We start from the raw sequence: 24,108 nt of genomic DNA on the forward strand, positions 1-24,108 counted from the left end.
ATGGCATCACAGCTGCAGGTGTTTTCCCCTCCTTCAGTATCATCCAGTGCCTTCTGCAGTGCTAAGAAACTCAAAGTCGAGCCTTCCGGCTGGGATGTTACGGGACACGGTAATAACAAGTATTACAGGCACAGCAAAAACATCCCGGTCACCCAAGGACACGTCGCAAGTTCTTCTCACCAGGTAGCTGGTTTTGGTTTGTCTGCCTATGAACCCAGCCTCCTGATCCCAACCGCTGCGGCAGATCACATTGTGGTAACTGCAGCCGACAGCACAGGTGGTGGCCCTACCACCTCCTTCCAGAGCAGTCAGATTCTGAGCCACCGAAGTAACCTTTCTTTACTGGAACCTTATCAAAAATGTGGACTGAAAAGAAAAGGTGAGGAGGTGGACAGCAACGGTAGCGTGCAGATAATTGATGAACGGCCACCTCTGATGCTCCAAAACAGAGCCGCGGTGGGTGCTGCTGCCACGACCAGCACTATAAGCACTAAAAGCAGCAGTTCTAATGGCGAGGGTGACTATCAGCTTGTTCAGCATGAAATCTTGTGTTCTATGACCAACAGCTATGAAGTCTTGGAGTTTTTGGGCAGGGGAACGTTTGGTCAGGTGGCAAAGTGCTGGAAGCGGAGCACCAAGGAAATTGTAGCAATTAAGATCCTAAAAAACCACCCTTCATATGCCAGACAAGGTCAAATTGAGGTCAGCATCCTCTCCCGCCTTAGCAGTGAGAATGCAGATGAATACAACTTTGTACGTTCCTATGAGTGCTTCCAGCACAAAAATCACACATGCCTTGTTTTCGAAATGCTGGAGCAGAACCTGTATGATTTTCTTAAGCAGAATAAATTCAGTCCCCTGCCTCTTAAATACATCAGGCCCATCCTGCAGCAAGTTGCTACTGCCCTATTGAAACTCAAAAGCCTTGGACTAATTCATGCCGATCTGAAACCTGAGAACATCATGCTGGTAGACCCTGTGCGTCAGCCCTATAGGGTGAAAGTGATTGACTTTGGATCTGCCAGCCACGTGTCAAAAGCAGTCTGTTCAACCTATTTGCAGTCTCGCTATTACAGGTAAGACTTTATTTTTTTGTTTTAGAATTATTTAGGGATGCACCGAAATATCGGTGGCCGAAAATGGTATTATAGGCAAAACGCCAAAATAAAAAAAGGAAGTAAATAATCGTCCGCAGGGGCCCCCTGCTTACCTATGCGTTGCTCATGCACACAGTGGGAGCTACGTCTCTTGTTCCACCCAGCGCAGGAAACCCAGCCGAGTCTTTTTCTTTGGGGGGGGGGGTCATTTAATTTTCAGTGCATCCCTAGATTTATTACACTTTAATCATTCCTGTGGATTACGTAAGCATCATTTACTGACCTGGTGGTGGCGTAGCACATTTCTCCTGTGCATGTTTACTTCCAAGGGCACACCATTTTTACATTCAACAGCAACTGAAAAGAGAATGAGTGGTGTAATGGTTATTTTGTACCTGATTAACATGCAGTTGGTAATTTTGGAGGGAAATGCTAATAGTCATTTACTACTTTACTCATAGACTTTAATTAAAGGAACACAGTATCAAACTGTTTTTTAAAACTTTTTTTAACCCAGCTTTTTAAATCAAGTAGCCATAGCCAGCATCTTGTAGCCCCAGTTAACAGTGAGTTGCAGCAGTGATTAGGCCTCCCTACCTTCTCAGTCACGTTACTGTGTGAAACTCAATGCAGACCATATTCTGGCACGCTAGGTGTTCCAATAGCTACAAGGAAGCTCTATCTTTTTGAAGGACTTGTCTCTGGTTCTTCAGATGGTCTAGAAGAACAACTATTCAACACAGAGGTCTCCCAGCCGTGTCGGCACCTGAGTTTTGTGCTGGACTGTAACTCGTCTGCATTTTGCTCTCCTCTGACCTCCTCTTTGCATCTTCACTCCCTTTAGTGACGTTCGGTCTGCTATAATTAAAATAGTTGTTATGATTCATAGTCACCGAGCTATCGCAATTCTTGCACCACAAGTATGGTTTTGTTGGCTTTTTGGTTGCTGATCTCTGAAGGTCAAGGTGCCTTTTTCCTCAAGAATACACCGTAAAGATGGATTTCTTTGGGCGTGCTTTGTTTTGTAGAGAGACCACATTTTTCTTATTGAATTAAGTATGCGTTATAAAGGGCCAAACCTGGCAAGATTCACCAACAAGAAAAGCTGAGAGGGCATGCATAAAAAGCCTTGTTTGATAAGGGATAATTTCCTAACCTTTTAGCCATACACAATTGCGGGGCGAAGTTGGCCCTGGCTGCAGACACAGACTTTCAGGGTTTATCGTTCTGGCTTGTGACAGACAACCTGCTGTACATGTATGTTAGCATGACATATGGTCTTACTAGCAAAAGGGTTATTTGATTTCCCTGCCCCCCCCCTTGTTCTTGGCACTAGGGTAAGGGGTGACCAAAGAGTTGCCGTGGTAACTATCTCACTAGTGAACATGTGTTTAGTACTGTTTGGTGTGTGTGTAACAGATGGTTCTTCACAGATAAATCACCAGTTGCTAGTGCTTGGTATCTAGGTGCCGTCATGCAGAAAGTCCGCGTGACGTTTTTGTTGTATAACCACTGTGCGTGCGTGCTGACCTCTTATAGAAGCTTTCGTTACTTAATAAGTCACTGGGTTTCACCAGAGCCTAAAACCCAATGTGCGCCAATGCTCAGCCATCTTTAAAATACTGAATTACACCACAACCTGCCAGCCACGGAGTATTCAGTGATATCAGAGTACGTGGTGAATATTTAACCTGCTCCGTCTCGGAGAGGTCAACCACATGCTGTTAAATATTCAATTCTAAATGCAGGGGGGACAGGTACAATGTGTCATTAACTGTATGTATCACAGCTAAAGCCCCCACATTGCTTTGCGTAGTTTATTATTATTTATTATAATTATATATATTTCTTTCTGAATTCTCCATCAGAGCTCCTGAAATCATCCTGGGGTTGCAGTTTTGTGAAGCTATTGATATGTGGTCCCTTGGATGCGTCATCGCAGAGTTGTTCCTAGGATGGCCCCTGTATCCCGGCGCTTCTGAGTACGACCAGGTAAGTCCCGCTAGTGTCAGTAACGCGTTTCTGATATGACTCTCGATAGAGCAATACTTTGCATTGGAAAATATATAGATTCTGTATCTTTTCAGGTCTTTATGGTGGCGGTCTTGGAGAGATCGTAGCCCTCAGCCCTTCATCTGGCAGTCATATCAAATTTTTATTATTTAATAATGTGGCTAGCCAGGTAGCTAAAAATTTTAATGCTGCACCGCCGTTTGCCTTTGTAGAAGTCTCATGGTGCTGCCACAACCACAAGGGATTCTGGGTAGGCGCACGCAAATAAGGTCAATGAAATGTGTTGGACAAGACTTATGTAGAAACTAAGAGCCAGTCACTGTGTATTTGTGTCCTTGCTGGCCCTCTCTCTAATTTCCATTGATACACAATGGGCTTCATTGTACTTTTTGTGTGCATCTTACGTTGTGCGAGAAGGCTCACTGAAACCCTTTTTTATTCCGTTCGTATAATGTGATGGTGTTGGTATAGGTGGTTAACCCCCAATAACTTTACTGTTCTTCTGGGTAGTCCTTGGTGTCCTTGGCTCAAGTGAAAAGGACATCAGTACACCAAAGTTTTTAATGACCACAAAAAAGTCTGAGATATAGTGCAGCTTAAGTTTTGTTTTTTTAAAACAAATTTTTTTTTTTTTTTTTTATTGTACAATGTCTTTAAAAATTACCGACGACAAAAAGTTTATCTCCTGAGGGTTTTGGCCAAAGCCTTTTATGTGTTGACAGGCATGTTTCATGTGACACTGGTAAGTCTAGGTGCAGACGTTATTTTTGTCTCTACTCTGAAATGTGAAATTTCCTTCTAATTCTGAGAAAATAAGCATGCCCCACTCCCAGCATTCTCAGAAGTAGGTGGGGGTCCTTTGAATTCTGGTTCTCCCTTCTATATGAATGCTTTTTATGGTTTAAATAGAGCCTGCCAGCAGTTTGACAGGTGCCAGTCAAAGCTATTTTTTTAAAGTAAATCTAAGCCTAATATATCCATAAATCTGGTTAATTACTGAAGCTGCTGCCTCATCATCCCATTTACTTTGTACATAATGAGCTTTTTGGCAGGTTGACACAGAAAGGGTGGGTGCGGCTAACATTTCGGTGACAGGGAGTTATCTTAGATGCCTTCTAGATTAAAAAACAAAGAAAGCAACCAACCATCTTAATGGCCTATTGCATTGCTGAGCAGTCTGATTATTTTATTTTATTTTTTTTAACCTAGAATAATCCTATATTACCCTGTTTGGGTTAATAATGTTTCTTGCCTCTTTTTTTTTTTTTTATTTTATTTATTCTCATCTTCAATAGTATAGCACAGTAGAATTTCTTTTCCAGGTGCTTGTACTGAGGTGCATCCATTGGACGGCCATGTTTTTTTCTCCGTTTTTATTTGTTAATTTAATTGGGAAATGTCTCTTTTCTTTGGGCATCTGCGGACCTGCCAGAACCAGCCCTCTGTGTATTACAAAGTGAATTGGGTTGTCTGTTGCACAGCCCTAATCACGAGCCTCAGTATAGTAATGTTACAGAGGAAATATGCTGGCTTTCAGTAGTTAAAAATAAATGGCTGTCATGCTGGGTGGTTTCCTTTGACTGAAAAGCTGTGTATTCTGAGAATCGTATGCATAATGAAGTTAGGCTGTTTTTTTTGTTTTGTGTTTTTTTTTTTCTTCTTCTTCTAAACGCAGATCCAAAATTGGCCTTCCTCAGGGAGTAAGTGGTTAACGTTGACTTTGTTAGTTTGAGTGAAGCCTGAAACCCGAATAAATTATTACTGTTTAATACCCTCCTGTGAATGTGTTACCTGACCCTGTGAAACTGACGTGTTCCGTGTTTCTTTCAGATCCGGTACATATCTCAGACCCAAGGTCTTCCCGCAGAGTACCTTCTTAGTGCTGGAACAAAAACATCTAGATTTTTCAATCGGGATCCGGAACTTGGATATCCTTTATGGAGGCTAAAGGTTAGAATACTGTTCTGGTTACAGCCTGGCATTAGCATTTTTTTTAATTTTTTTTTTTTCTTTTTGTACAAAATGTTCTTTTTATGTCGCATGAATATGGAAAACCACACATGGACCTCGAGCACACGGATTTTTGAGGGTAGGGCAGAACGTAACGTCTCTAGAAACCTAGGTCAACCGTGTCGCCTAGCAGTGCCACCCCCACCGACTCGGGCAGATGTCTGTTATCTATATGGCTTCTGGGCAGGGCAGCAGGAAGAGAATTGTTGTTAGTTTTTCTTTTAAAAACACTCCATTTGTTAGTTTTCATGAAAACAAAGTTTTTTTCCCCCTGATTTAAAATACGTATGCTAACGGCCCCTTGACCAAGTTACTTAAGGTGATCATCACACTGTTCACACCTCGCCATATGGATCGGTGCTAGAGAACATGTTAAGGAATACGCTGTTTTAATCTTGGAACCCACATATCCAGTATGTTGTATATGACATGTTAAATTTGCCAAGTAGTCTGTCAAAGAAGGGACGCAAACAAATTCTCCCCACCTCTGACACAGCAGGGTTCGTTTTTAATCTTCTTCCGGTTTAATTTTAGTTGTATGTTTAAACTTCCTCCAAAAACAGGCATAGGTTATGGGGTTTTTTGGGGGGGAAGAGAGACTGGAATTGTTACCAGAATACATTGAAAAACCTTTCTTGATTCATTTTGCCTTCTTATTATACATTTTGTCTTTGTTACACTGGTAGGGGTGAAGTAATTATTGGAAAAAGATTTTGGCATGTGGGACGGTGGAGCTTGTTGCATTCCAGTAGAACATTTGGAAAATTGCTTTGTTTGACAGTGTCCTTAATTAAGTTAGCCAAAAAGGAAACTTTTTTTTTTTTATTTTAAATTAATAATTAACGGCTTATCTCCCTCGTGTGCATCATCGCTGTTCATAATTACGATTGTTTGTACGTTGTTAATGAAAGCACCTTGGTAACAACTGACCATTAAATCCTCTCTCCGCCCGTCATCCTCCGGAATCCGCTAAGCTTTTTTTTTTTTTTCCAGTTTCGCATATATCTCTAAGCATACATTTTATGCATATCCTCCCTTTTATCAGGGTCCATCTGCTCCGCAAAAAGCACCACTTTGCTCTGGCTTGTGTTGACCCTCAACAGTCGTTTTATGCCTCTAAAAGAACACTCTCCAGATGTGCTTTTTCTTCAAATAACAATCACTCATCTCCTGTTCATTTTCTCTGAAGTGGCTTTCATGGAGTAATTGTTATCCTAGGGAAATATTTTACCGTATCGAATAGCTACCTACGTCTGACGCCAGTAACCTCTTTGTTTTTGTTAGATGGACTTCTACCAGTAGTATTGGTAAAAACAACCAGGATCACTGATAAAGTGGCGTGTATATGTGTGTGTATATATATATATATATAACAGTCAGACATAAAAAAAGTCAGAAACCGTATTGGAAGTATTAATGTGGCTTATCTACTTCTTGTAGAATGTAAAGCAAAAAAGACCTGTCATTTTGGTCCTTGGATTCATCTCATAAAAACAAACTTTTAGGCTTTGTCGTCTTTTGTGTCACATGGTAATTTTAATGGAAGGCGACAAAATGGTGTGTTTAGTTACCAAGTGAATTAAGCAGAGCAGGGGTAACAGTACCTATACGCTTTATGTGTGCTTAAAATAACAGTGCTTGCTTTATTCTCTTTTTTGTTATAGACACCAGAGGAGCATGAAATAGAAACTGGTATAAAATCGAAAGAGGCACGAAAGTACATCTTCAATTGCTTAGATGATATGGCTCAGGTGAGATTAAAGTGCAAATGACGAGGAGCTCTCCAGACAAAATGTTCTATTTGCATTTGATTGTGCTGGTTACAGTTCTTCTCCAGTCAGCCCTGACCTCTGTCCAACACTATCCAAGTAGTGCGGTTTCCTTGTTGTTTTTCGGGCCATTATGTTGAGGTCAGCTGAGTTGACTGTTGTCCTCACCAAATACGATATATTACTTCCCAAAGAATCTATGACCCTGGCACTGTACAACCGGTCAGAACACTAGCCTGCTGACTCTTGTCAAGGTGAGCGGTGCCCATTGTGGGGAGGCTGTGATTATTGGAGCTGAATCGAGTTATAAGTTGGCTGAGTGGGTTTTTTTAAAATTAATTTCAGGCATCAGTGAAGCAAGCAGTGTTTGCATCGGTTATGAGTCTCATTCAGCTAAATGAGTGGTGTTAATGCTCTAAATGCATTTATACCTAGTAGTAACGTTCAGAATTTAACCTTGCTAGTAGCTGTCCAGCAGCTATAAACATATACATTACATTAATTCATAGATCTTGGGGACAAGCACCATCACAGGTGCCGTCCTTACCACAGCAGAACCAGTAAGCGTTTTAATTGCAGAGGGCAACCTTGTTCTACAGTGTAAGCCTTGAAACCTTACGGCGCTCTTACCCAAGTGGCTTTATGTCCGGTTTCCCTTGCAAGTTATAACTTTGCTTCTTACTTACACTGGTTGTGTCCTTTTATCATCTAGGTGAATATTTCTACAGATCTAGAGGGTACCGATATGTTGGCAGAGAAGGCAGATCGAAGGGAGTTTATAGACTTGCTGAAGAAAATGTTAACTATTGATGCCGATAAGAGAATAACACCCCTGAAAACCTTGAACCATCCTTTTGTCACAATGAATCACTTGCTGGATTTCCCGCACAGCAACCAGTGAGTATTTTTACTTCTTATTCCAGGACACAATTTAGCTTTGTAACATATTCTGGAAAGACTGACAGATATGCTGAAAAATGATGACTTTCTGACTTTCTCTAAGGTTTACCAGCATTTCAGCTGACTAATTGTACGTCATGCTGACTAATTGTACGCGGCTTATGCAGAGGTTGTACACTAATAGGAAAACGTCCCAGCCCTATTTTCATGTAAAATGAGCAGCTCTAATTATTTTAATCAAAATTATCATATATAACATTGTATCACTTGAATGTCTTGCAAACATTTGTACGTACCACAGCACGGGGCAATTCACGTACCGTGCAAACTGTAATTTAAGGAAAGCTACAGTAAAAGCACTGTACTATTACAATTTCCGACATGCCACATTGGAAACTACCTGCGGAATTAGGGTGCGAGTTGTGGGCTTAGGGCGAGGTAATCAGCCTGTGGGGTAAGCCTGCGGTGTTAACGGCGCCCTCCTTGTGCACATAATGGAAAGATTGGATTGAAATCAACGGGATTAGCTGCAGACAGTCACTAAGCTGCTGCTACATGCGTTGGAGGACTAAAGATTGTATGCACTGAATTGCAAGCATTAACATACATTGAAGCCACGCAAGGACTGTGTGGAAGGAACGTTCCGTTTAAAAAGATTAGTGTACAAATCATCCTATCTAATTTACCATCACAAGATATCGTAAAGTGGCAATGCTCTCATGATGGTCAGTCTGATGTTTGGTTTGGGGCAGGCTCTTGTTGAGCACCTTATGGGGTTGGTTGTATATGACAGTGAGCCTGAGCCATATCTGAGTGCCCTTCACAAATTTTTCTATGCAGATAAAACGTCCAGAAAAACGTTTTATAGCTTTGTTCTTGAGGATGTTGTATAACCTGCTGCTGTAGATGTCTCTTTTTTTGCATTGCTCTTAGACATAGCATTTTGCCTGCATGCCTGACTCTTTTCTTTCCCTGTTCCAAACAGTGTGAAGTCCTGCTTTCAAAATATGGAAATTTGCAAGAGGAGAAGCAATATGTATGATACAGTAAATCAGATCAAAAGTCCATTTACCACCCATGTCGCTCCCAACACAAGCACAAACCTGACCATGAGCTTCAACAATCAACTGAACACTGTGCACAATCAGGTATGGAAGGGAAACTTTTATGATGGATAAGAACTTGGCTGCCAGCCCAATTTTGTTCTTGCCTCTTGTTTGAGAAGTTTTTATAATTGTAGCAGTGCCAAGAATGTAGTTAGCAAGTGTACATGCGCACTGTGTCTATACTATTGCATAGAAGTTTAATGTGTTACCATATTGCGTTAATAACCCAACTCAAAATAAGATTGCTTTCCTTGGCCACTTATCCCTTGACATCAAGCTTTCATTGCAGTTCTAGACAACAGACCCCTGCGTTTTATAATTGTCTATCTCACTGTCCCCGTGCCTTCTGTTCTAGAATTAAACCCAGTGGGAAGCTTATAAAAGTTTCCGTCTCAGCTGCCTTCACTTCACTGAGGCGAGTAAAATTATCTTGTCGGATCTCTGTGCGTAAAAAAAAAACAAAACAAAAAAAACAAAAAAAAAACCGATCCGTCAGCGTTCCTGAAAGTTTCCTAAACATCCCATGTCACTTGAACATGAGCCCATCTGTAAATCTCAATATCCATTTAGTAGAATAACAGGCCGGGCAAGAACTGGACACGTTTTAATACCGTTTGGCTGGCTTCTCAAGCAATTTCACTTCAGTGGAAATTTCCTACTTCCTAGCAACCCACAATAACATGATGTGCTTAGTAATTGTCAACTATCCTGTGACGTGTGCAGAGGAACCCGTTAGGGAAAGACCATCTGCTATTAAAGGGGGGGGGGGACGGTTCCCCTCCCCCTAAACGTTGGGTCTAAAAAGTAGCTCTGAATCCATGTATTCTTACTCAAGCTAGCGACTGCTACTGGCCTACATGGGCTCATTCTCTCTTCTATATTAATTATGTACTACGGCTTTCTGATCTTCGTTTAGTTAATCTCCATTTGCAGCACATGAGAGGAATGGAGAAGACATCAAAGTGAATTTTGTCCGTTAACCCCTAGGGTGCCACAATCGGGACTATTGTGTATAGGCCTTTATATTGTGTATATGTATATATAATCATGCCTCTAAGTGTATATATACAAAACAGTCCAATGTGTTTACTTTGTGTATTTTTTTTTTTGTAGGCTAGTGTGCTGGCTTCCGGTTCATCTGCGGCTTCTTCCCTTTCCTTGGCCGGCTCAGATGTCTCGCTACTTAACTATCAGTCTGCGCTTTACCCGCCGTCTGCTGCCCCGGTGACTGGGGTCACACAGCAGACTGTGTCTCTGCAGCCTGGAGCTACTCAGCTGTGCGCCCAAACCGATCCATTCCAGCAAACCTTCATCGTCTGCCCTCCGCCGTTTCAAGGTAAACTGCTTAGAGTTCGGTTTCTTCATCTTTAGGCACCTTGTGAAGACGGGTATTACACTGGAAACATCTCCCGTGTAAGCCCTCTAAGACTGCCATAACTTACAGAATCAGCTTATGTTTTCCTTTGGAAGCCCTTCGCTCCTAAAACCGCCCTGCTAACAAGTTCTTCTATTACTGGAATATGTTCTCCCATAATTTTGCTCTCCAATAAAATTGCGATCCTGAATGTCAACTAAACACCATCTTTTATTTTTGTCAATTTTTAGCTGCCGGACTCCAGCCGTCTACTAAGCATTCTGGTTTTCCTGTTCGGATGGACAATAGCGTTCCTCTGGTACCCCAAGCTCCTGCAGCTCAGCCTCTTCAAATCCAATCAGGTGTCTTGACACAGGTAACTTAACGTAAAGCACCTTCTCCCCCATATACATGTATGTCCTTTGGTTTTGGGGACACCGTTCAAATTCTGAGGTTTGTTTTTGTCTATCCATAAATATTCTGTAACGTGATTTTACCAACGGTTCAATTTGGAAATGAAAGCGATTAGATATTAAGTGTTTTATTTTTTGCGCTGATGTATTCTCTTATAGTGTTCTTATGTGCATTTTGTGTTAATCTCATCAAAAAGGTGTTTCCTTTGGAGAGTCACCGGTGTTCATTTGGAAATGAACTGGGTGTGCCTTAACATCTCGTATAATTTAATCTCCGGTATCTGTATAATCCCCTTTCATGCTTGAACACAGTGTTATGTAGTGCACATTGTTTCATATAGGTGCCAATTTACTACCCCTCAACAGCAGTGTTTCTAAATTCATGTTTGCCATGTTGGCATTCTTATCTCCTTAGTCATCCTTAACGTATGTGTTGGGCCTCGTTCTGTTTTAACACAGTACCCTATATTGCTATTTTTATGCTAAGTGTCAATAATAGAAAAGCATACAACCCTTCCTTTCCCTGGTTCGTTATGGTAATCGGTTCCCCTTTAAACCAAATTACCCCCAAGAAATGAAAAACAAAAGGAACGTGGTATAGGTAGTTTTCACAAATACATTTAGATTTGCTGAAAGCTGTGCAGACGGCTGTCTTAGATGAAAACCTTTTCATCTTTCCCTTAACATGGTACAGTTTGGCAACAGAATTGAACCCTTGGAATGGCTCCGTAGCATTAAACCACCTCTGGTATCTCCTGTACCTATTTCCTTAAATAGACAGTGTCTTATATTCTATAACGAATAGTTGTTTTGTGGGAGTTCTTATTTGAAAACAGCGATAAAGAAACCGCGTTAGGTCGCTGTTAAATGCCTAGCCCTCTTTGTAGAATTAGGATTTTCCATCGAGGTTCCAACCGTGTCTTGTTTAAGTCAAAGAATAGAGATGAGTAATTGCACTTCTTGGTATTTGCTTTCTTTATGCTAATAGCCCCTGTCTGAAAGTGTATCCTAGCATTTGAACATGCATTAATCTGAAAGCAATGCGTCTAAAATAAATTGGCTGTCTTATTTGTTGGAGGAGAAAAATGCCTGGCATTAAGTGGCTTTTTCGCTAAGTTTCTAATGGAAACATGATCTCGGGAAAACAGTCTTGGTAACCAGAAAGCAGCCATGTGAATCAGACATCCAGGCTGCCGATAATAGATATTCATGCTCGCCTACTGCAGTTGTGCAGGTGGAATATACTTAGACATTGTGGGTCGTCCCCCCCCCCCCCCCCCCCCCCCCGTTTCTAAACCTTTCTTTACGGGGATATATTGTGTTACCGTGTTCTATAAAATTCACATGAGACTCGTGTACACACAAGTGCGCCCATGGCTAATGCGTTCAGATGAGAATAGCATTTAAACTCCACCATCTGTATGCCCGAGAGCAGCCGTGTTAATTACGTGTTGCAGGATTTGAATTATTACTCACTTTTTCACGAAATTGCTGCCACGTGAAAGGCTTTTAAGACTGCAATACCTCGAGCCCTTTAGAAGCCAATAGCTTATTAAATCTGCACTTGCTCACATGGGCGCACCATTTCCCTGGTGCGTATGTACTTACGGGATACTTCTAGTTGACTTGGCTCATGGAGACTGAAGGCCACTGTGCAGTGTAGAAAATGTCAGGTCATCTGTTCCAAATCCTGGACGTTAAGTGGGTCCATATGGCTTCCAGACAAATCTAAACATAAATTTGTGCACGGTTGAAGACGTGTTTATGTATTTCAAACCGGCTCAGACAACAAGTATTATAGGGCAGATAGCAGATGTTGCAAGTTAGGTGTGAAGGTACTTTCATGGGCAGAAGATTGGTATCAAGGCCTAGTGGAATCTTTATGACTTTCTGGCTCCTGGGGCTGTTCTTCCAATGGAAATGGCAGGGGACACACAGGTAAGACGTTCAGAAATGTTGGTAAAATCACTAAGGTTAAAACCATGGGCTAATGTTTTAGGTGCACAGATAATTTGTGTTGGTATCAGGTTACAACTCTTGCATTTTCTTTGTTAATTTATGCTTTCTTCCCTAAACCAGTGACTGTTCCCTCAGGTTTAAAGTATTCTCCCTCAAATATTCATTGATTGTCATTTCATCGCTGGTACACCCAGGGTGGTTCTTCAGGACTTTGTTCTTCACTTGCTTGGAGAGATCCTCTTATTTGTAAAACAGAGCTGTTTCTGATGCGTGATAAAATCTTTGCCGTTAGTCCAGCTAACATATTCTTTAATAATACTAGACTGACCTAATCCAGCTCTGTATACGTGTTGATTTAGCATCGCCATATATCACTTGTCTCCTATACAAAAAGAGTACAAGTGAGAAATGCCCCAGACCTCTTCAAGCCCAGTCAAGCCGCAGACTGCAAAGTAAAGAGGAGACCAGACACGTCATACATATTAGTTGCCTAGTTTATGACAAAGAATAATATAAGATGAATATTCAAAGACCTGAGGAGAGTTTATGGGCATCGTATTGGCACATTTTCCTGTGGTGGAAATATTTGAAATTGGCACCCATATGGTAGAAGCATTGTGTCTGCAGTCCTTAATGCTGTGTCTTAAAGGCGACCTTTATCATTTTAACATATTTTTATGGTTAAAATGGGTAGCTACTTTAATAATTGGATTGCAGCAAATTAAGTATACAATCAAATTTCTGAAGTGGTAACCCCCCCCCCCAACAAAAAAAAATTGTATTACAAGTGTTAACAGTTCACACCATCAAAAAAGGCAGTTGAATAAAGGGTTTAGATGTTTTTGTGGTAAGTGATGAAAGACGGCATTTTTCTGCCTGCCAAAGGCACACGTTCCTGGCATCAAGTTCACCCAATCTCGCTTTGGGCAAACCTCCCGTTAGGCTTTCTTGTGGTACTGTTAAAACCCATATTTTCTGCTGTAAGTACACTGTGTCACTCACCTCCTAATCTACGTTTCAGGGAAGCTGTACACCACTAATGGTAGCAACTCTTCATCCACACGTAGCCACCATCACACCGCAGTATGCGGTGCCTTTTACCCTGAACTGCGCAGCCGGGCGGCCGGCGTTAGTTGAACAGACAGCTGCCGTACTGGTAATTGTTTCACTTGATTGTGTACACTAACATTCCTTTTCTATACATATTTTTCTTTTTATTTTGTTTTGGGTTCCCCTTTCTCCTTATTGTAGAACTTTTCAGAAGAGCATGGAAGCATGTGATCCATCTTGTGGCTGTGTTCTTGCAACATCCTAAAGCAGCTGGTTATTAATGTCTTGTTTTTCCTTTCTTTTCATTTATTTCTCCTTTTCCCAAACAATTGCCGCAGTACTGTCTGCCTCTCTCAGCCTGGCTTTCTATCGCAGCAGTTCTAATCAGGGGTGAAATTTCAGTTTTGCTTTCTCCACTGCAGCTTCATACAATCGTCTCAAAGTTTCCTTAGTTATCTTTAAAGTCAAATAAAATCTAGTTTAATTGTTGGCTGTTTTACTCCCTTCACCACAAACCGACCTGTCTAAACCCCAAGCCCACTCCTGAGGTGTCCGCGCCAGAGGAAGTTAGTTCTCTATCCTGAATTCCAAGAGGGTTACCCAACTTAAGTTGAAGAGAACTGCAAGGAACACAAGGTCCCATTAAAAACCCATAGGGTCTACCTAGACATGAGCTGCCTGGGGCCTGTCAAATTTAAGCAAAAGGCGTCCCAGTTATCTTAAGGGTTTATGGCTGCCCTAAAGCAACATCCTAACCAAAATAGGTATTCGGGGGTAGATAAATCTAGTATTCAAACGCTTTACATAACTACACACACCCTCATTTCAGACATGGAATCCCAAAACAAAGAGCGTTATAATAGACTTTCTACACTAAAAGCCAAAATTCTAAGCACTGTTAGCGTGTGTGTATATACACACATGTATACATACATACATACATACATACATACATACATACATACATACACACACTTACTGTTCAAAGGTTTGGGGTCGCTTCGCTCTTTTTATGGAAAACTAGGAACCTTTTAGCTGTGGCAACATAATTACAATCAGGGTTTTCTAATTATCAACTAGCTTTTTATTTAAAATGCATTAGCAAACACAACGTGCCATTGGAACGCAGAGGTGTGATTGCCGGTGAAGGGAGTCTGTACACCCAAGAAGATATTCCGTTAAAACTAGCTTCTAGCTACAATAGCTTTAAATCCTATATGGTATATTTTTGGCTGAATTTCTGGATTTTTTCCCCCGGTTTGGGTATTGCATGAGTGCGTTTGGCATGGGACTCGCTGGCCAAGTTGCCATACATATTTTTTTTTTCTGGATAGGCTTATAACTATGAAGCTTCCAGTCTTTCCATAACATAATAATCATTACAGAGTTTGATGTCGCGGTTGCTTAAAGCTTCCAATCATGCTTAACTTTCAACTGCCCCAACATGCTCTGTGTTTGAAACTAAGCTACATGGGATTTAAAGAATTAAGGAATTTAGAGGGAGTAACGTATGCAACTTAATTTCCAAGCTCCGATACTGGCCCACCTTCATCAAAGAGGCTTAGTTTTCCCTTCAAGTAAATGCTTCACTATGTCAATCCAGGACTGGATTTTGCAGGTTCGATTTTCTTAATGGCTGCATCTTGACGACACATTCAAATGGCTTGTTTGCATGGAGAGGAGACATCCTGGTTGCTTTTACATGCTTTGCATTTTTTTAACCCCTGCACTGCTTGCGAAATGGTGTTTGGCGGCAAGGAAGTCTCGGTGTGGCTTTCTTCTAATGACTAGCTTCAGTAACGCTTTTAACAATACAACAGAACCTTGGCTAGCCGTTAACATGAGCGATGAAAGCCTGCTCTGGCCCTGTCATTATATTCCCATCCCAGACGCTTTACAACAAAATTCAGTATGCATCTGGATAAAATTAAGGGTGAGCTTAACTTGGATTCAAGAGCCCTTATTAATCTCCCAGAACCTTAGTCTTTTTTTCTCCTCAAGTCTGTAATTTCACGCTTCGCTGTTGATAATACAAATACATTTTTACACGACCACCTCTTTTCAGCCATTTTTACACGACCACCTCTTTGGTGGAAGCTGACTTGGCAGTCCTTAAGAGGCAAAGAGACGAGCCCCCAGAACAGGGACATATTTATTTATTTATGCCACTGAACAGAATTGGTTAGATGTGTTCTGCATTCAGTATGCCCAAAACTAATGACACTGAATTGGAAAGCACCTACTTTTTCAGTAGAGGACACATCTCTACAGTAACGTCCTTTATTTATTCAAGTCTGATAATGATATAAAAGATTAATTCAAGTTTTACTTGGCTTTTACTTGGTTGTTCTGGTAACAGATGGTGCTAAAAGCCATTCCTCTGTCTCTTGGAGTGTGGCACGGGGTAATGATAAAGAATCTGGCTGGGCAGGGAAAAGAACTATACCAGCATTTGTCTATTAGATGTAATGCTGAAAAGTGGCATAGACACCAGCCTTTAAAACATTTTAGGAGCTCTGTTGGAATCGTATGAGTAATAAGCCAAATACCCCAAAGCTTAGATTTCTCCTGCCCCGGTGGATAAGCTTTTAAACCTTCGAGAACATGAATTCTGCTGGCAAGGTTTTTGTCCTTATGGGAGTGAGATCATGCAACATTATGCTCTTTAATGGGCAGAATCCAACAGTGTATAATTACAGAACGCTGTTTTGGCAACATGGCATACAGCCGTGCACTGTTTTCTACTGTGTAATCATGGTATTGTTCAGTGGCATGTGTCACGCTACTTTAACGATATACAGATGAACCTTAGCACCAATAATGTTTAAGCTATATAACCCCCCCCCCCAAGAGCCTTAAGGAATACCGTATATTAATAATGATATTCCTTTACTGATCACTTACTGAAAATATTTTACTAATAAAATCAAGAGCTATTCTAGTGTGATGGGTGCAGATGACGTGCTGTTACAAGTATGTAGGGCCGTGTCCTTCTAACGACAATTTCCATGGCATAGACGATCCCTGAATTCCTGTCTGATTATTAACTGCTCTTATATTTTAATGCTTATCCCAGACACACATGCACCTCTTTTCAGGGCTTGAGACAGAAGTTTCTTCTAGGATAAGAAGTCCATATCCTTCATATACCAGATGCCAATATTAGTAATCTCAGCTTATCTGTAACGCAAAGGCAGGATGAAGCAAGACACACATTTTGTCATTGAGACGCTTTCCTAACTGTGGCCCACCTTTTAGTTTAAAGTTGGCTTGTCGGCTCATTAGACTACCTTTACTGCTTTGCCTAAATTTGCATCGGTCCATTGCTAAGCTTTGCATATTTTGTCCTTCCTTTGTCAAAACAGTTCGTCGCTTGGAACGCCAGATCTCTGCATCGCATTTGGGATGTCAGTTCTTGCTTTGTATTAAACTTTATGCTTCGTCTTGTGCAGGTGTTGGCTTTTTGGAAAGACGCATGGTGTGACTTTTAACATTCAACTTTATTCCCACCCCTCCACTGTTTGCAATTTTTATTTTTAATTTATTTGCTTCGAGCTTCTTGGCAGGACCTATGTTCACAAGACGTGGATCTGTACCTTGCAGAAATACATTTTGGTTTAATCTATGAAAACGTGTTAAGGGAATCAGTGTGTTTTATACTGCAGAATTTTGCCATGTGTTCATGGTGCTTGATTTGATTGACTTGTTACCTGCTTACGTAAAGCATGCAGTTTCAATATTTCAGTGTTCAATATTTGCAAGTCATACTGCTTGCATAAGAGACGCAAGCCATCTATAATTTAAATTTAAACCTAGCAATTACAGTATTGAGTGGAATATCAGAAACGTCAACTATAACGCAGACATACCTCCTCTGCCTATTAGTAATCCTGGTTGCCTTAATCTCCCAAACCAAGTCTCCCGCACCTCCAAAATCTAAATTAAGGAGATGTGATATCATGCATTGAATGCGATGATTCATTTTCTAGGAGTACAACTGCAGCCCTGGGTAATGAGCTCATAGTGACATAAAATGTCACTTAATTGTGCCAGTTCACAAAGACTATTTTGTAGTCTACCGAGGGCACTCCCATACGCTGGGATTTACACCTTGTACTTTATTTTTAGCGAAAGTGAGACCGCATACAAGGCAGGCAGCATATATAATATTGAACCAGTATACAAGAGGATATACAGATAAGTTCTGCTGTGACATACATTATGCAATGGATTACTATATTACAGCCTTATTTGTTCTGCAGTACAGTGCACCTTGTCCTAAACACACAAAATATCATGTTTGCCCACAAGGGATCTGATTATTTTGTCTGCCAATTTATCTCTGCAAGATGATAGTCCACTGCCTGTGGGGAATTAACATAGAAATGATGCACTATTTTAGTTAAGAATTTGTTTTTTCTTCCCCTCCCTCCTTTTGTCTTTTCCAGCAGGCATGGCCTGGGGCAACACAGCAAATCTTGCTACCATCCACTTGGCAGCAGCTTCCTGGAGTTGCTCTTCACAACTCTGTTCAACCCACCGCAGTGATACCAGAAACCATTGGAACTAACCAGCAGCTCACGGACTGGAGGTAAATGCACCATCATGTTTAGATGTCTTAAGTACCATTAAATAATTTGTGCTGAGGATAAAATACCCCACAAAGTATCCCTAGTGATGGTTGATCTTGGATGACCTTTGTATTTTGATGCTTTAAACGGAGCAATTGTTTAGTGTAGACAGGTCCAAACTGTGGATTTTAAACACCAAATTAGACAGGAGATTCCATTACGCTTCTAAATTTTGAACCATGCCAATCTGTCCACAAATGAGCTAGACACTTCTTCTTCCAGTGACCTTTGTCTGCTTACGTGACAGGGTAAAAAATTGTTAACGGATTGATTGATGAATGGAATGTAACCTCCCTTGTATTGTCTGGGGCAGGAGTGGCCATAATTTATACGTATTAAGACTTGCTGAGTTTTAAACTAATAATAGCCTTGGAAAAAATATGGTGCCTTACTAAGATCGCCCACACTAGTGAAGGACATATACCGTGCAGATGTAACGTAAATGTTACTTGAGTACATTTTTACTACATTATTGGCGCGTTCCATTCTAGGACTTAGAATTTAGGGTGCCCAGATAACTCACAAAGCTTGTGAACAAATACAAAATCTATTTCAATTGCTGGTGTTCTCCTTCTTCAAAGGGACAGGGCTGCTTATCATCCATGACGCAGTAGTTTGAAACATTTTTTTATTACAAATGCAGCTTTAGAGCTCTGGCCCAGGACTTATACTTATTCATCAAAAAAACTATTTTACTATTATGTCAGTTGTTGTACAAAACTTTTTTTGGTCCTGAATTTTCCATTGGACTTGTTTTCGTTTGGAAGAGCCATCTGTGTGTTCTGAATATATTGCATATTTCTCTCCCAATAGAAATGCACACTCTCATGGGAACCAGTATAGCTCATTGATGCAGCAGCCATCTTTGCTTGCAAACCATGTGACCTTAGCTGCAGCACCACCTCTAAATGTGGGCGTTGCCCATGTTGTTCGACAGCAGCAGAATGGCAGCATGTCGACAAAGAAAAACAAGCAGCAAAGTCAGAGCAATCAAAAGTAAGGGCCTGTGTAAGGGCATAATACAAATGTAATGCATTTTGGTATGATGTTGAGGGTGCAAGGATTTATGCCTTTTAAATATAGATGGACTGAAAGTTGGGATGATGCCGTACTGTCCAGTGCATACACTTCCCGTTCGCGTTAAACAACCTAGTCAAAGAAACTCCACATTACTTGGTTTAGTAAACATCTGGTGAAGAGTATAAAGTCTTTCTGCTGATCGCTCTGTATTTAAGTCACACTAGGGGTGACTACAGAGCGATTGCTGTATTACACAGCGGTTCCCTTTTTTTTTTCCTAGCCCCCTCACTGCAAGGCAGAATGAAAACTGTAGAGAATTAAGAGGGTCCTAAGGAAACATAAGAAATGGGTTGTCAGGGCAGTTTGCAGGCAAGTTATTGTTTCCCCACCATAACTTTACATTATAGCTCCAACCCCAGTGAGCTTTTGCTGCAGGCAGAGCTTGGCAGGCCCTGTGCAATGCAGAATTACATCAGCAAGAGTCCTTCAGGATCTTCACCCACAAGTTATACATTATACTTATCCACTTATCTTCCTTTAAATCCCAAGGTTGTGAATAGTAGGGTCTGTATAGGCATGAACATTATTAGCAGCCCATTGTAAAAGTTCTAAATAAAACATCCTTTTTACTGGATTTAAACGTGACCACATCTTTTTTTTTGGCTCTTCCCTCACCCACATGTTGAATGGCCCCTGATTGATACTGATAACTTCCCAGATAAAACACTTGTGAAAAGTGCAAGAAAGCCGAGATCCCTTGTAGTCTAATTCTCGTTATTTTACCAATATTTAAAAAAAAAAAAAAATTGTATCAAGGTAGACCTTTATATTCTGTTGGGTGCGCTACCAGATTGCACCTTATAATCACTCATTTGTTGTAAGGTGCTATGTGGTAGCTGGCCCTACCGCTCTTTTTGCTGTATATCAGTACATCTTCCTTTTTTTTTTTTTTTTCTTTTTCTTTATATTTTGTTGGCACAGCCTACATTAATGTTGGGATTGAATGTGGCACCCGAATTCATTTTGGTAAAAGTATAATTTGCCCTTGTAAGGGTTTCTGATCACTCTAAAACACATTCATCAGCTAAGCCGATGTTTGTGTTCTGCCTGTTGCACATTTCTAATGTTTAGGGACTTATGCCGCTCACCGCAGACAAAATGTACCTAGATTTAGCTGTGCTGCAGAAGGATTATTCCCCTCTAATTTAAGATTGCGCTAATGTTTGGCATCTGCTAGTTAAAAAACAAAAAAAAAAGCCTTTAATTATATACTAAGGCTATATTGTATCTGGAACTCTCAGAACAGAATGTATGTACAGTAGCTGGTACTCTAGTAGAATGACTGGTTATTTTAGTGGCTAATATAATTGATATATATATTGATTTAGTTACTTTGTGACGCTGGTTTATTTGATTCGAATATTTACATAAATTAAATTGGTACGGGTCACGCCTTCAGTTTCAAACCTTTTGAACATTTTATTTGAGAGTGCTGCTAGCTGCAGACAGAATTAGGTGGAAAAGGCCATAAAAATCACAGTGATTTTATCTGTAAACAGAACATCTGTAAAATATACACCCTCGCCATGTTTTTTTTTTCTAGTCATACCTTTATCACTCATAAAAAGTTGTGTGATAGGAGTGGAGAGTGTGTTTCTTTGATCTGAAATATTTTAAGCATGGTGCTATGTACATAATATGGAATCTAGCTACTGAATTTTCTGTGACGTGTGCTCTTGGGTTTTCTTATACATTGCTCTACTTGTGTTCTTCTGTAGGACACTGTCTGCTCTGGATGTCATCCCCTCACAAGTATATTCCTTGGTGGGAAGCAGCCCCATTCATGCCCCATCTTCATACAGCCAGCTCCTTCCGGTCCAGGAGCAGAGACAGCCCATTATAATCCCAGACACCCCAAGTCCACCTGTGAGCGTCATTACAATTCGCAGTGATACTGATGAGGAAGAAGACAGCAAGTATAAACCAGCAAGGTAAGCTAGTAGCACCTGGCACCATGTGTATTGATATAGACCTCATCAAACCTTTACACATTAATGCACTTATGCTTGTTCTCTGTAGAGATAGGAATACAGTAAGATCAACCTCTTAAAGTTACAGCATGTGTACTTTTCCAGTATTTCACAGGCTTATAAGAGTATCACCCTGCAGTGCGTTAGGGCAGGTTGTGTATTAATGGAAGTGACAGACCAACCGCTACAACACCAAATGCACGCTCCTTTGAAAATAATGCAGGGTGTTGTAAGAGATTGGTAACATTAATGATTCATTGTGTCTAAGGAACCAGGGTAGCAAGCTCCTAACTGGTGCAATTAAGTTTGATTCTCTTTGCTTCAGTAGTCTATCGGTGACCTGCGTTATCCATAATGTTGCGGGTTTCATAAATAAACCTTTCGTTTCTTGGCTAGCTCTGATATGAAGATGCGATCCAATGTCATCAGCTACGTGACAGTCAATGATTCACCGGACTCGGACTCCTCTGTGAGCAGCCCTTATGTTGCTGACCAGCTCTCTACCCTGAATGGATTAAGTGGAATCTTCGACGTTTCACATAGCCGAGCTGCCCAAAATCAGAGCTCTAGTTCTCGCACAATTATTGTTCCTCCACTAAAGACACAGGCTAACGATTGCAGTTTGGATACCCACATGCCAGGTATGCTTTTACTGTTAACTATTGCAAGAAGTAACATGTTACCTAAAAAAACAACAACTTTGTGTTATTTTGTATCATATGCGTATATAATCACAAGAAACTAAGAAACACCATCGGTGTATTTATATGCAGGCCTGGGTAAAGGAAGGCATCCGTATCATACAAATCAATATGGTGTACAGTGTTGAGTTATGTGCTACAGTATACATTTTTAGATTACCATTATTTGAAATCCATCCTTGTGTATACAACGGGAGCTGCCACCCTAACTTGTTTTCAGGATTTGCAAGATTTCCTCCCTATTGTCAAGTTGTGTGTTTTAAAAAGTATTATATATGATGTGAATGCTGGTTTTGCCTATCCTCTTCATATATATATATATATATATATATATATATATATATATATATATATATATATATATATATATATATATATAATAATTTTGTTTACCTGCAGGTATCCTAACCAATACAGGCAAAACTAAAACTTCCAATGCATCAAATGGACAATCATCTGGAAGCTGTGTTTCTCAAAGTAGCTATCGCTCTTACCGAATGCAGCCTCTCAACCTCAGCCAGGTAAGTAACCAGCATATGCAATGTGAATATAGAATAACAGTTTGGCGTAGAGGATACCTTTCTGCGTGTACTGTGTTCCTGGCCGTGAAACAACAATGAAGAGATCTACAATCTGTGCTATTTACATGTCTAACGTCTGGAGGCTCTTACTGCCACACACCACCCACATTTTAATAATCTGTATCTACCTAGTACGTGTTGTACTGTGTCTTGCCCAGTTTAAAATATCTTCTTGGGTGTTTTTTAGTTTTGTAACGTAGGGAGAGCTATTTGTTGCCTGCCCTGGTTTAGAGCAAACACTATGAACATCAGTAATTAAAAACGAGAACCACTGATCATATGCAAAAGCTCCCTGGGTTCAGTAGAGGCAAATGTGCGAGCTGAGCAATAAGACCTGGCTTGTCTTCAATATTGCATGGATGTTATGATCTGTGCGCAGTGAAATACTGTTCCTTTTGTAATAGGGGACATTTATCCTTGATCACTTTTAAAGGTAACAAAAAGTTAATCCTTGTGCATTTGTGTGTAGTAAGTGTCAGTCACATTACCTTTCATCCTTTGTCATTCCAGAACCAGCAGATGGGATCTCAGGAGATAAGTTTGAACCCTGCTCCTCGCAGGCAACAAGCCTATGTGGCCCCTCTCCCATCAATCTCTCAGGCACCGTTCACTTTCCAACACAGCAGCCCTCTACATTCCACTGTCCATCCTCATCTTGCGGCAACAGCCTCCACTCATCTAACAAGTCAGCCTCACATGTACACCTATGCTCCGACCACAGCTGCATCCTTGGGCTCCACCACATCCATCGCTCACCTGTTCTCCCCTCAGGGCTCCTCAAGGCACACCACGTATGCCACCCATCCCAGTACTTTGGTTCATCAGGTTCCTGTCAGCGTGGGACCCAGCCTGCTCAGCTCTGCTAGTGTGGCTCCTGCACAATACCCGCACCAGTTTGCAAGCCAGTCATACATCGGTGCCTCTAGGGGCTCTGCTATATACACTGGATACCCTCTGAGCCCTGCCAACATCAACCAGTACTCCTACTTGTAATCCAGGGAGTGCAAGGTTTTCCAGACTGGTTAGAATGCAAGATACCCTCTGATAAAAAAAGGGCGACTCTCTTCCTTTGATACTGACTGCATTGTTGTGGTCACGTACGCTTGCTCAGTGTTAACTCTGTGACTTTGTGGACTGCGTCTTTGTAGCATCCCTTTGCATCGCTCCGAAGCCCAGGATTTTCTCATCTGTGGACTACCATAACATTGTCGGAGTTTCAATGAAATGTAAATATGTTTTAAGCTGTGTGTGTTTTATTATTTTTATTTCTTTTGCTGTAGCAGTTATGTGCTCAGATTTTGCTGTGTGATTAAGTAGAATAGCTTATGCTTTTAAATTACTTAACATTTTTTTTTTTACATATTCAAACGTGATTGGTTTTAGGAGACAAAAATAGTTTTTAGATTATATTTTATTATAATTTTTTTTAAATGTTCTTTTCCTCCCATTTTTACTATTTGCTTGCGTAAAGCAT

At 40.8% G+C, this 24,108-nt stretch overlaps 1 protein-coding gene across 4 annotated transcripts; it reads left to right on the forward strand.

Moving 5' to 3' along the window:
- LOC149298326 (homeodomain-interacting protein kinase 1-like) lies at positions 1-23,627 on the forward strand. 4 transcript variants are annotated; one of them, XM_089487453.1, is made up of 15 exons: positions 1-1,076; positions 2,966-3,089; positions 4,941-5,060; positions 6,785-6,871; positions 7,602-7,786; positions 8,775-8,937; positions 10,009-10,231; positions 10,501-10,625; positions 13,643-13,777; positions 18,120-18,262; positions 19,116-19,298; positions 21,101-21,313; positions 21,749-22,023; positions 22,471-22,574; positions 23,145-23,627. In XM_089487453.1, the coding sequence occupies exons 1-15, from the start codon at positions 1-3 to the stop codon at positions 23,625-23,627; spliced, it is 3,639 nt and encodes a 1,212-aa protein (XP_089343579.1). The 4 variants fall into 4 exon arrangements, with proteins under 4 accessions (XP_089343579.1, XP_089343580.1, XP_089343581.1 ...); XM_089487454.1 differs by having other exon boundaries at positions 21,749-21,993; positions 22,453-22,574; XM_089487455.1 differs by having other exon boundaries at positions 18,123-18,262; positions 21,749-21,993; positions 22,453-22,574.
- The last annotated feature ends 481 nt before the right edge of the window (positions 23,628-24,108 follow it).

Source organism: Sceloporus occidentalis, unplaced genomic scaffold (assembly GCF_023333645.1).
Source record: "Sceloporus occidentalis isolate IW3139 unplaced genomic scaffold, rSceOcc1.0.p SCAF_33, whole genome shotgun sequence".
Classification (NCBI taxonomy): Eukaryota; Metazoa; Chordata; class Lepidosauria; order Squamata; family Phrynosomatidae; genus Sceloporus; species Sceloporus occidentalis.

Excerpts from the sequence above, each read along its gene's own strand:
- LOC149298326 (XM_089487453.1), top strand. The coding sequence starts at position 1 with ATGGCATCACAGCTGCAGGTGTTTTCCCCTCCTTCAGTATCATCCAGT. Across the intron at positions 1,077-2,965 it reads TTGCAGTCTCGCTATTACAG|AGCTCCTGAAATCATCCTGG; the intron begins GTAAGACTTTAT and ends ATTCTCCATCAG. Across the intron at positions 22,575-23,144 it reads AGCCTCTCAACCTCAGCCAG|AACCAGCAGATGGGATCTCA; the intron begins GTAAGTAACCAG and ends TTGTCATTCCAG.